The sequence below is a fragment of the Mizuhopecten yessoensis genome, unplaced genomic scaffold (genome assembly GCF_002113885.1).
Source record: "Mizuhopecten yessoensis strain PY_sf001 unplaced genomic scaffold, ASM211388v2 scaffold11009, whole genome shotgun sequence".
Lineage (NCBI taxonomy): Eukaryota > Metazoa > Mollusca > Bivalvia > Pectinida > Pectinidae > Mizuhopecten > Mizuhopecten yessoensis.
In genome coordinates this window covers 1,092,502-1,104,681 of record NW_018408833.1, presented here as the reverse complement: position 1 = coordinate 1,104,681, position 12,180 = coordinate 1,092,502, and the positions used below count along the sequence as shown (strand labels likewise).

Genomic DNA, 12,180 nt, shown 5'->3' with positions numbered 1-12,180 from the left:
CCAGACTACACTTACAGCTATCACAGGGTTGCCATTCTGTAGCAGTTCTAACGTCTTCTCAGGGTGATTGCACATAAAACAGGCCCAATACTTCTTGGCAGCATTGAACTCAAATACATCAAAGAACCGAGAGCTTTGCAGTTCCTGCAGTAGGATATCTTGGTCCTGGAATCAAACATAAATATATAGTGAGCTGCTTCATTATACAAATACTATCTTTTAATGAGTTTGATGTATGGTTTTATGAAGTTATCACTTACTACATATGTTAATTATATATGCGATATAAAATACAGTAAGAAACATATTGATAATGAACTGCTTGACATCGTATAAAATATTAGTTTGCATTATCCAAATGTTATAAAAATTGTGTTTCAGTATTTCTGAGACAAATTATTAATGCTCTGCCAGGGAACACATGAATCGCTTCATTCATTTCTTCTACTCTTTTAAATATATATATACATCTATGAATTTTATTAACCAAGGGATTTTGAATGTAAAAAATGGATTTTATTTCAAATGAGAACAAACCCTTTAAAATTATCAGAGATGTGGTTCATAGATTTTTAGATCCTTTTTTCAGAAATATCATTTATGCTAACAATATACGCTGTGTTTAAGGCAAGAGGGCTATGAGTGGTATTGTTCAATATTAATTATTATTTCATTCTCACAGAAGAAGTTAGACATTATATTCGAACAAAAGATGAACATGATGCGTCGAAAGGCAAGCTTTTCATTGGTAATGAAAAAGGTGTGACAAAGTGAGGGAATAAGGTTTTTCATCTGCATCTCTGGACCATCCTCGGGCCCTAGGGAAACAAACCTTAGGGGAAGGGAATGAGGAAGTGACAAGAGTGAGGAAATTGCTCCGTTCTCCCCAAAGACTGTCCCAGCAGCTCCTTAATGACTGGATACTCCCATCATTCTGGTTCAGCGCTGAGGTAGACTGGGCCTGGGGAAATAATGTCAATTCTCTTCACTTATACACTACTTTACATCACCTGAACAGTTTTTGGTGAAAAATTGAAAAAATGTTACATTTGTATGTATACAGGGAATTTTTTTCCAAGTAAAACTTTCACCGTTAACCACTAAAACACATATTTGCCAAATATTTTTACCCTTCATATTTAATTACTATGACATTAATAATCAATATGCTGTTTCTTAATATTCGCTTTAATGATAAATTTGCCCTCATTAATGATGGAGGGTCAAAAAGGTGGAATTAAACTGCATCCAAATTTATCTGGTATACAGTAATATGAGGGGGAAAATGAAAAAAATGCGAATAAGAGATTTTAATATTTTACAACCTTATCTCAAAACTTGACAGCTTATGCAAAGGGAATAAAAAGTTTATCTCAATATGTGTCAATATGACCTACAGTTATATTGAGCACAATACTACTGTAATATTATCATGCTTGTAGTCGTCATCTTAAAACAGTGTACCTAAATATCAAGCTCAATTAAAATGTCGCCTACTTATATAATTATATCACAAAGTGAGAACCATTTCTTTGTCCCATTTTTGTGCCACAGTAAGAGAAATGAACAAAAGAGGTACATACCTGTACAGCCAGGAACATGACATGGATCCAGGTTTTGGGTACTTTGGTGTTGAGAGAGAAATAGGTGTTACCATAGAGACATTGGTCACCTTGACCCCCACACAGGAAGTTGAGTCTAATGTACCGCTTGTGGCGCCCATCTACAAGTCATGATATATTAAATTCTACTTATTGGAAATATATGATTTTATTTCTCATCAAAGAAATATATTGTTATTGTGAATTTCCTTATTTCTACACATGCATACAAAAATATAGCCTTTCGAAATATCTTATGGTAAAACTAAACCATATTCAAAAGAGCACACTCTGGTTTCTGCATTGTTTCTTAATTTAAATCTTTATGTGTGATTTAAAAAAATAGTTTAACAGCTCTCTACAACTTTATCCTAACATTTTACATGAATAAAACAATACGATTATATTTAAAAGAACATATGCACACTTTTACCTGTGATTTGTGTTAGGGTATTCTTCAAATTCCTTATATCATTTGTTCTCAATTAGCGATTTCTAGTAATTCAAAATTCATTCTGGTTTTCAGAGTAGTTTACAACTTTTGCAATCTGACTACCTTCAGTCTACATGACATTGAATGTATCAATGTTTTACCACTTCTTGCTAGGGTCAAGGCTGTGAGTGGAGATGCGAGTCATTTTTAGAATTTCAGTTGGTGCAAAAAAGACAGAGGGGTGCCTAAAGTGGAAGGGGTACTAATTACAGTGATTAAGGTATATCATTCAGGTTTCATCCATTAACAAACCAAATTATCATGTATATTTTACATGTTATCTTACAGTGGAACTCTTTTGTCAAGGAGATTGATGCCATAGTAAGGCTGCATGTATCCTTAATATGTATCTTAACACAGACTGAACACTATTGATTGGTGAATACAGAGTACTTACTGATTATGCTGCACTTAGAAGGCAGAGGGATACGCACGGACATACTCTCTATAAAATTCCGTATGATGGGCATGTGTTTCTCACAGAAGTTCTGGACCCCATCACGCAGAGGTTCTGGCTACAGGTATAAAACAAGGCATCACAAGTGATACAAATCCTCATGTGTTCACACATTGTGCGCCACATGTATGAAGAAATGAATAGAAAATTCAATGATGTAACAGTAACTGCTCTAGCGACTGCATCTGTTGAGGGTATTGTTATAGTAAATAATTGTATCAAATCCGTTGAGGAATGAAGTCGATAGAGCGATGACAAAGTTTTCCTCAAAATAGTAACAGTGACCCTAAACTTTAACGCAGTTACCCGAAACGCAAATTGTTCAAGGTATGTCATACCAAACACTTGTATCAAGTTTCATGAAATTCTGTTGAGGAATGCAGTCGCTAGAGAGATGACAAAGTTTTTTCTAAAAATACTAACATTGACCTTGACCTTCAACATAGAAATCTGAAATGCAAACTTGTTCAAGGCATTGCCATATCAAACACTTGTATGAAGTTTAATGAATTTTGTTAAGTAATGAAGTCGCTAGAGCGATGATAAGGGCTAAAAAACAAAGTATCAAGAATGTTATGCCCTTCTCTCATGCGTCCACTAAATTACATAACGTATCTTAAAAACTTCATTTGTCTTGACATTGTTTTGGAAAGAAATAACGCAAATTGGCAATAGTCAGCATTATAGTTTCGGTCAGGTACGTCTGGACCCCTCAATCTACACGTGCCAAATTTTCCTAAGGTCAGCCTCGGTCCAGATCTGTGCCTGTCGTTTTCTTTACAGGTTCAACCGGTTCAACCGTTTCAACCGGATATGCAAATGTACCCAAAGTTTTTCTAAAAATAGTAACAGTGACCTTGACCTTCAGCACAGTAACCCAAAACACGAACTTGTTCAAGGTATTGTCATACCGAATAAACGATATCCCCTTGAACTTTCGATGCGAGAGGATAATAAAGAAGATAGTAACAGTTCGTACAAATATCATATTAATGTTTTAGTTCCAAAATGTTGTAGTAAAAGTACAAAGAGGGTCTTAATGAAAGTCAAAGCAGACCCTACAGCAGCCTGAATACTACCCTACTGTGTGTCTTTATATTGATAACATATTTTAAAATCAGCGTTGGCAATGGATTACTGCAGTTGTGGTAATGGAAACATCTTGGCTGTAGACTGCCCCGTCCTCCACTTGTCCGGGTCAAGTTACCACCACTGCCAATGGGTGTATTACCTGTGTCGTAAGTGTCCTGAACTCATTCACCTTCACCGTTCCAATACCACAAATTCATCAGACATTGTAATTATGTAAATATTTCAGAGTTTATTTTTTCCTTAATAAAGACTGCTTTATTGGATACCTACAGTCAACAATGGGGTACTTACAGGTAACCAAAGAGGTACTTACAGGTAAAGGAGGACCAGTCTGTGTACTGCCATATGTCATTGCACTGGTCATTGATATGCGGTCTGAGAACTGACTGGACAGTGGACTGACCGGCCGATCCATAGGTAGACGTGCTTGGGAAGCACTAGCCCTGAAGAAACATAACTATTAGTTTATACATTACAGGTAATATTCCAGTTTTATCGACTTGTGAGATGTAACTTCAGTGTGGTAATTCAAACTTTTCTTTGGAACCAATCCAGTTTTGGATGAGCAAATACAGGCATGTATCTTGCTCAGGCTTCAAATGTATCGGAGCAAATTATTACAAGATCAATAAATTTATGATTTTCTCTCCGTGAAAATTTACATGTATGTGGAAATAAATGTCTCAATATATCATTACCCTTAGCCTAGTGGTTCAGAAAAGACATTCAAATTTTCAACCAATTTGACTCCTGTGACCTTGAAAGAACTTAATAAACATTTATGCCAGCATCCTACTGGCAAAATAACATGATCATAGGCCTCCTTATTTTCAGAAGAAGTTGTTGGAATTCTTTAACACATTTGACCCCTATGACCTTGAAAAGTGGGTCAAGGTCATTTATTGAGATCAAACTAAGTAGCACCTCATCCAAGCCTGATACTTTGAAATATCATCAACCTTGGTCTCTTGGTTATTCCAGAGAATTTTCTGAAAGATTTTAACATATTTGACCCCTGTAACCTCGAAAGCGACTCAAGGTCATTCATTTAAACAAATTATCATGGCAACAGGATTTTTGGTTATTCAGTAAAGTTGCACCCCAGCTTGCCATAACCAAATAGCATGACCATAGGCCTCACGGTTATTCAGAAGATATGTTCAAATGTTTAAACATGCTATAAACCTTTGCTCTAGACAGACTGCCAATATCGTTCATTTTGTTTATCTTTAAAGTCCTAAAATACCAGCATGCTACTAATGGCCAAATATCATGACCCTTAGCATCTTTGTTTTTCAGAAGTAATAGTTGTTTTTTTTTACAAATTTGGCCCTTGTGACCTTGTCACTTATTCAAATCAAATTGATCGCCCTTCATCCAAGCATGATTTCTTCAGTCAAGCATGCCTACAGCTAAATATCAGACCATAGGTCTCCTGTTTTTTCGGAAGAAAATGCTTAGAGTAAATATCTGACATCTGAATGGCAGACAGATGCTGCTCCATGCCATAAGCTCACTTGTCCTTTAAGATTAAATTGTAGATAACAACTTTTCGCCCATACAAATTTTTGTCCTTTGCCCATGAAATCAAATTTCGATCTTCACATTTCATTACTATCTATATTATGTTTGTTTTTTATATTCGCTGTAATGATAAATTTGCCCTCATCATAGAGGGTGAAAATGGCAAAAATTGCAATTCAGCGAAAATTTCGCGGTATACAATTTACAAATTGTGTTTTGAAAGGGAGAGAAGCATTGTGTGAGGACAGGTTGGCCATCCTACCGTGATGATTTAGCCAGACTCTGCTGGCTGGACATGTTACTGGGTGGTAGTGCTGTGTGGCGAATAGCCACCGCCCCACTAGGGTAGGCAGCGTTTGGAGGATTGCCCACAGTGATGATGGTGACAGTTCCCTCCGTCTGGCTCGACACCGATCTTGTCTGTTTAGTAGGCTCTGTTGGAGTAGGCGATGAGCTGAACAAAAACAAAAAACAATTTGCTTTAGAAAAACAGTTCTTTATCTTAAAGTTAAGGGAATGCTGTTTGATAAGTAAAATACATCTGGTAATTGTGAAGGTTAAAGAACTGAACCTGGGAAAATAATCTAACGAGTAAAGAGATGTGTCATCAGAAATGTTCCACTGAAGTTGATTACTTGATTGTTTTGCAGAGTGATCAAAGTCTGAAAATAATTGAAACTCTAGTCCTGACAAAGTGACTACTATGTGCTGCAGCCCAAACTGAAGCACGGATCAGGTGACTACTAGTGAAGGCTAAACTCCAGTCCACACCAGGCCATCACTGATGTAGTCCAGGATCTAGTACTCACTATTTATTGTTATCCTCCTTTAGTTGCTGGACAAGAATCCGGACAGCACTGGATCCATTTTGAGACAATTTTGAGATTTCTTCGAGATTCAAAGCCAAGAGATCATGGTTGTTTAAGCTGAGTGCCTGGATAAAAAGATTAAAATAAAACTCTAAATATATACAATAACAAGAGAATTTCACAGCAGTTTGTTATATTTAATGATCAGTCTGATCAAACAGAACTGACCATGGTTACAGCTAATTACATTCAAATATTGGCCAACAAACAACCTGTCCATTAAGGCAATGTAATTTCCATTTATAACTGCCTAACTTTAAATATCATGATTTTAAGTATTAAGAATTGATCAATTTATCTTATAATAACGTAATTTTTATGTTTTGTAGTTTAATTACCATTTAATAGTTACCTTATTTGAATTTATCAAATTTTTATGAAATTATGTACAGTACTACTTATATATAACTTTCAGTCTAGATAAATCTCTCATTAACCCCTGAAGACACATTTGAACTATTCCAACTCAAAGGTTGGAATACTTCATTATAAAATATCAGGGGTGAATGAGTTGATACTACAACTTATACTACTAAATGTTTTATTGATGGGTCTACCTTAATCTCCTGTAAAATAACAGTTAGAGCCGTCTGGTCCGCACTACCGAACTGAGACACAAAATAATCCATGCTCTTCCTGGCGTAGTCCTAAAACATACAAACACCACAATCATCCTGTGTTACGAAAATACAGGTACATTTAATTTGTCTCAAGACCAACTCAATTCATCATCCAATGAAATCCACCAAAGGAAGAATCATCCGACAATTATCCATCATTTCTAAAATATGTGTGTACTAGTTTATTGCGAGGACTGTCATGGGCTTTGCCTGTTGCCCAATTCCTCTTGTATCTATGATTTAAACAATTAAATATTCTGAAATGAGAAACATTTTTATATAAAATCTGCACATACAGTTTCAATACAACTACCGGTATGACAGTTTTGCGATGTAATACTCATAATTTTATAGGTTACATATTGCTTGAAAAGTGAAACTAGACTTGAATTAAAACATTAAGACATGATTTTATGACCCCAAAAGTATGCTTTTTTTTCAGATTTCATAAAATTTACATAGTAAATTCATGTTTACTGACAGACTGTTATGTCCGACTAAATAATCCAGTTTCAGACTAATGTAAGTAATTCAGGATTTTGTGTTGTCATGTCTCAGGTCTGATGCAATAGTCCTGTCTGGTTATCTTATTCTAGTATGACTCGCTTAGAAACAGCTCATCAGCCTACCTTGTTAATGGTTGCTAGGGTGCCCATGATCTGTATGACTTGTACTATGTATGTTGGTTGTTGCTCGGCAACCTTCTGTAGAGTGGACACATGATCGACAAAGATGAGTGGACTGGCTGTTGCCATGTCAACAAACAGGCACAAAATCATGGGCGACAAGGTATTTGAGGACAGATATTTTACAAATTTTGGAACATGCTTTTCAAGCACCTGAAACAGAAAAATGAATACTATTATGGTAATTGATCATATCGAATGATGTGCATACAATTGCTATTAATGTATATCATAGAAATTGTGTTGGTTAATTTTTCATGACTGGCTTCCTTTACTGAAAGATGCCAATACATCAATATTTTTACGATAGAATATTCCAATTCTCTTTGTTTCATCTCCACCAATGGAGATTTCAATTATTTTTTGTCACATTTTTTACTTGAAGTTACTTGCCCATTTATCAGTAATCACCCATTCCATTTTTACAGAAATATCTTGGATCTGCCTTGAGGATTCAACTCCCAGATCACAAGTTTATAAAGCAGAAAACTTCGCCACTATGCCCCACAGCTTATGATTTTTGTTTTCTGGCCATACTTGTGTCACCCTGATAAAATACTAGCCACTTCCTACCGACTCGGCTAGGGAGAATTTCTCTTTAGCTCATTCGGTATAGAGTGTAAGACTAGTAAAACAGAGGTCCTGGGTTCGACTCCTAGCGGAGGCATTGAAAAAATAATTACTTCCGTTACATTGGTGCCCACGTAGGGACCCAGGAGATTTGACAAATATACTCAGCGATACTTTCACAAGAATCGCTATGTTCCCTGGAAAACTTGGGACAAGTTCTTTTCTGGAGGGGTAGTGTGTCACCCTGGTAAAATACTAGCCGCTTCCTACCCACTCAGCTAGGGAGAATTTCTCTTTAGCTCAATCGATAGAGCGTAAGACCACCTGTTGGCATTATGCATCCCAAAGAATGTTCATTTTGTTTTTATTTTTCTCAATGTATTTTTCTCAGTTTATGACAAACAATGGATACCAAATGTTATGACCAGTTGACCTGTGATAATTGGACCATCAACCTGCTGTCTAAATCATCCAGGTTCCCCATCACAAAGTCGGTGAGGAACATGTAACAATGCAATGTTTCTGGACAACAATAATCTGTATCACCAACAGGTCACCTGTCACACATGCAGACACTACGCACCCTGTATGTACTGTAAAGTTACACTTACTTTAGTGTCAGTCTTGGCTATCATCCCAAACACCTGGAAGAGACTAAGCCTCTCTGATGGCTCACACTTGTCTATAATCTTGACCAAGCGATCAGTCTGATCAATGACTGCCTGTCGACACTGGGTAAATATCTGGGGGAGCACGGTACTCAGAATGTAGTTACCTGTGGGGAAAAATCAAAATTACAGTAAAATCTCAGGCAGTTAAAGGTCAGGTATTCTAAGGTAAAATAACCTCCAGCTTTGTAATGCTGTGTTTTGTATGAGGAATTTGTGAAAACTGTCTTCAGTGTCTCATGTATGTTTTAAAACTCTTCTGGCTGTACAATTATCACACTTCAAGTCTATATTACCGTAAAAACCCATGTAATTTGCGCACTTTTTTTTCAGAATTTGTTTTGTAAGCAAGTAAATGTTTTATGTAAAATATTGCTAAATTGAATTGATGTATGCCGATATGCGCACACGTGTGTGTCATGTGTAATCAGATAATTCAAAGAAAACAACAAAATACACATTTTACGTAGTTTCTTCTTGGTTTTTAATATCATTTTACATCAATGAAAAAAAATTCATAAGAATTATATTTAACAAAAAATTATTTAGAGTTCGATTTTCGGAGCATGAACATCGGGTTTTTTTCAGATTTTTTGGGTGCACAAAATATTCCAGTAGAAGCTTTTTTCCCGATTTTCAGCCTCAAAAAGTACCTGCGCAAATTACACAGGTGCGCAAATTACATGGGTTTTTACGGTATGAGACATACAATGAAAACACTCTTGTCCAGTGACCTGTAACCCTGATATATAACAATCAAACTGTTAGTTTTTACATACCCCTGAGCATGCTGTTGAGGATGAGGTCCATGTGACGTGCCAGGAGGTCAGCGTTGTCCAGTGCAGCCAGAGACAGGTAACTGGACACATTGCGTCCCAGCTCCTTGTTATTACAGCATAGAAAGTTCACAACCACAGGAATAGCTAGGATCATTACCTTCCCCTTGCCGTAGTGCTGTAAAAAACATTCCATTTAAAATCTCAGGCCCTAATAATACAAAACTCTGCTACAATTTTATTGTTCTTTTTCTCTCAAATTAAAACACAACCAATCTTAAATTATATATATGTCACCATACATATCACATTCGAATTTGTGTAAGAGTGATCTCCCTTTAAATAGTTAAATAAATGTCCCGGTGTGTCATAATTTTATTTTTTAATCAGCTTATATTATCCAAGTGTGTCTTAATTGTAATTATTACTCAGCCTAAATCATATACCAATCTCGAATTTTGCTCTAACCGCTGTTACTCTGACCATAGTCCGGGACGGGTGCATGTATTTCTAGTATTTATATTTATATACCGTAAATTTGCGGGTATAGTGTGCACTTGGGTATATAGTGCGCAGGTACGTTTATGGGGTAAGATTTGAAGAAAAAAATAAAAATTGAAAATAAAAATGATTTTTTTATTTTGGAAAAAAATCCTAAAAGTAAACGGTATAAACCAGGAAAATTAAGAGAAGGTACAAATTGTGTCGCCAAAGAATTTCATTCTTTGTTGTTTTTTAATCTTCAATCTTATCATATATGACAGACGACTCAAAATCAATCTATTTGAAGGGAGGTAATCCAATATGGCGGACCAGGAACTCGAGAACGATAACCCAAGAATGACTTGTTCCTGTGTATAGTGCGCACCCCCTTTTTGACATGACAATATTTACCTAAAAAAGTGTGCACTATATGCTCAAATTTACAGTAGTTAATTGCCTTTCGAAAGGAACTGATATATATACAGTAAGTACAACAACGTCCTTTCGAAAGGAACTGATATATATATATACAGTAAAAACACCAACGTCCTTTCGAAAGGAACTGATATATATATATACAGTAAGTACAACAATGTCTAGTAATGTGTCTTTGCTCTATGAAAATGATTGGAACCTGACCATAAAGAGGCAGCTCATGATGTCGGAGGCGATCTTGGCATGGGGAGGATCCTTCTCCTGAGAGGACGGGTTCAAGTTGTGTTTCTGACATAGCTCCAACAGGCGTACTAGGGCAATGGCATGCTCCTCAATACTCTCAGTCTCCCTGAGGGAACATAGGGATAAAATAAGGTTTGGTCTGTTAAAACTCAATACTCTCAGTCTCCCTGAGTGAACATACGGATAAAATAAGGTTTGGTCTGTTAAAACTCAATACTCTCAGTCTCCCTGAGGGAACATAGGGATAAAATAAGGTTTGGTCTGTTAAAACTCAATACTCTGTCTCCCTGAGGGAACATAGGGAAAAAATAAGGTTTGGTCTGTTAAAACTATCATTAAAACATAGAAAAATACATCAATACAGAACGGATATTTTGTTGTTAACATACATGTATACATAAAAATTAGCATGATGTTGTTAAAATAACAATTGTACCGTTCATTTGATTTGTTTCTTACACAATTTCTGTACAAACAATACTAACATATATTTCTGTAATTTACCTAATGGCTGTGGTAACCTGCATATAACTGTTATTTGTTTGATAGCTGTAGTAACCCGGGTAACATATTTCTGTAATTTACCTGATGGCTGTTGTAACCATGGTAACACATATTTCTGTGATTTACCTGATGGCTGTTGTAACCCTGGAAACACATATTTCTGTGATTTACCTGATGGCTGTTGTAACCCTGGTAACACATATTTCCACTACACTCTGGTCATTGTCGTTAGAAGCATAGTCTTTGTTGTCAATTATTTCTCCAATCTTCTGAAGGACACTGATAAGGTCCCCCTTGATAGCGCGGTCATCGAGGGAGAAAAGGTCACCTGCCTTTGACAGATCCTTCTTATTCAACACTTGGGCAAACAACTCGTGCATTTTCTGTAGAGTAAAATTTCATCACGACAAATTTTGTAATTTATTCTACTTTGTAGCTTTTGCAAGTACATTGTACCACTGATTTTGTTATGATTAGCTAAGAATGTATAAAGTAGATCATTTTATCAGGCTCTGAAAATACATATACTGTATTCAAAAAGTGCTGGATATTTTTCGTACATATGTGTTCTAATCATATAGTATAAGACAGAAAATACATATTTATGAGATGCATTATAAGAGTGAGAAAGAAATATTAAACTACAATATAATTTCAAAACACTCTATATCAGGTTTCTATCTTTCAATAAGACATGATGAGCTGTGGTTAATGGTAAGCTGATTGTGATTTTAAGCATTTGATATAGATAACTGCATTTGTAATGTAATTACCTGTATTTATTGCACAATTAGAGATATCTGTATTTAAAATATAGACATCTGTTATTAAAATGCATAGTCAGGTTGAGTCACACTTGATATGTGGATGTAAGGACATTTAATGGCTGATAATTATGGAGGTGGAACAATTGCTAAATATGTGCAGAAATTTAACAGGAAATATGATTTTTATCCTATTGTATTCACATGTACATTATTGTACAAGGACTGGACAACAGGTATAAGATGTAGTGTTTGAACATATCTAATATGTGGAAGCTAGGGCCTAAATTTATATTTGAAGGCCAGTGTAGGACCTTAACACACAGTACATGAATTGTCTAACGCACAGTTGCTATATCCAGTTCTACTGTATTAAAGTGTGTGTGTGGGGGGGG

General features: G+C 35.9%; 1 protein-coding gene across 3 annotated transcripts in view; it reads right to left on the bottom strand.

Annotated features, from left to right (window-relative positions):
• LOC110464574 (ventricular zone-expressed PH domain-containing protein homolog 1-like) overlaps positions 1-12,180 on the bottom strand; it is a 25,365-nt gene that overhangs the window by 12,670 nt on the left and 515 nt on the right. For all 3 annotated transcript variants that reach the window (XR_002464513.1, XR_002464512.1, XM_021519851.1), the window contains exons 2-14: positions 11,193-11,404; positions 10,479-10,623; positions 9,360-9,534; positions 8,524-8,687; positions 7,286-7,495; positions 6,594-6,683; positions 5,977-6,101; positions 5,430-5,621; positions 3,957-4,086; positions 2,492-2,609; positions 1,584-1,723; positions 833-961; positions 16-165 (exon numbers count right to left, since the gene is read on the bottom strand). Coding sequence is in view for 1 of the 3 variants with exons in the window: in XM_021519851.1 (XP_021375526.1) it covers positions 16-165; positions 833-961; positions 1,584-1,723; positions 2,492-2,609; positions 3,957-4,086; positions 5,430-5,621; positions 5,977-6,101; positions 6,594-6,683; positions 7,286-7,495; positions 8,524-8,687; positions 9,360-9,534; positions 10,479-10,623; positions 11,193-11,401 (1,977 nt within the window). In the remaining 2 variants the exon portion in view is untranslated. The remainder of the gene's footprint in view (positions 1-15; positions 166-832; positions 962-1,583; positions 1,724-2,491; positions 2,610-3,956; positions 4,087-5,429; positions 5,622-5,976; positions 6,102-6,593; positions 6,684-7,285; positions 7,496-8,523; positions 8,688-9,359; positions 9,535-10,478; positions 10,624-11,192; positions 11,405-12,180) is intronic.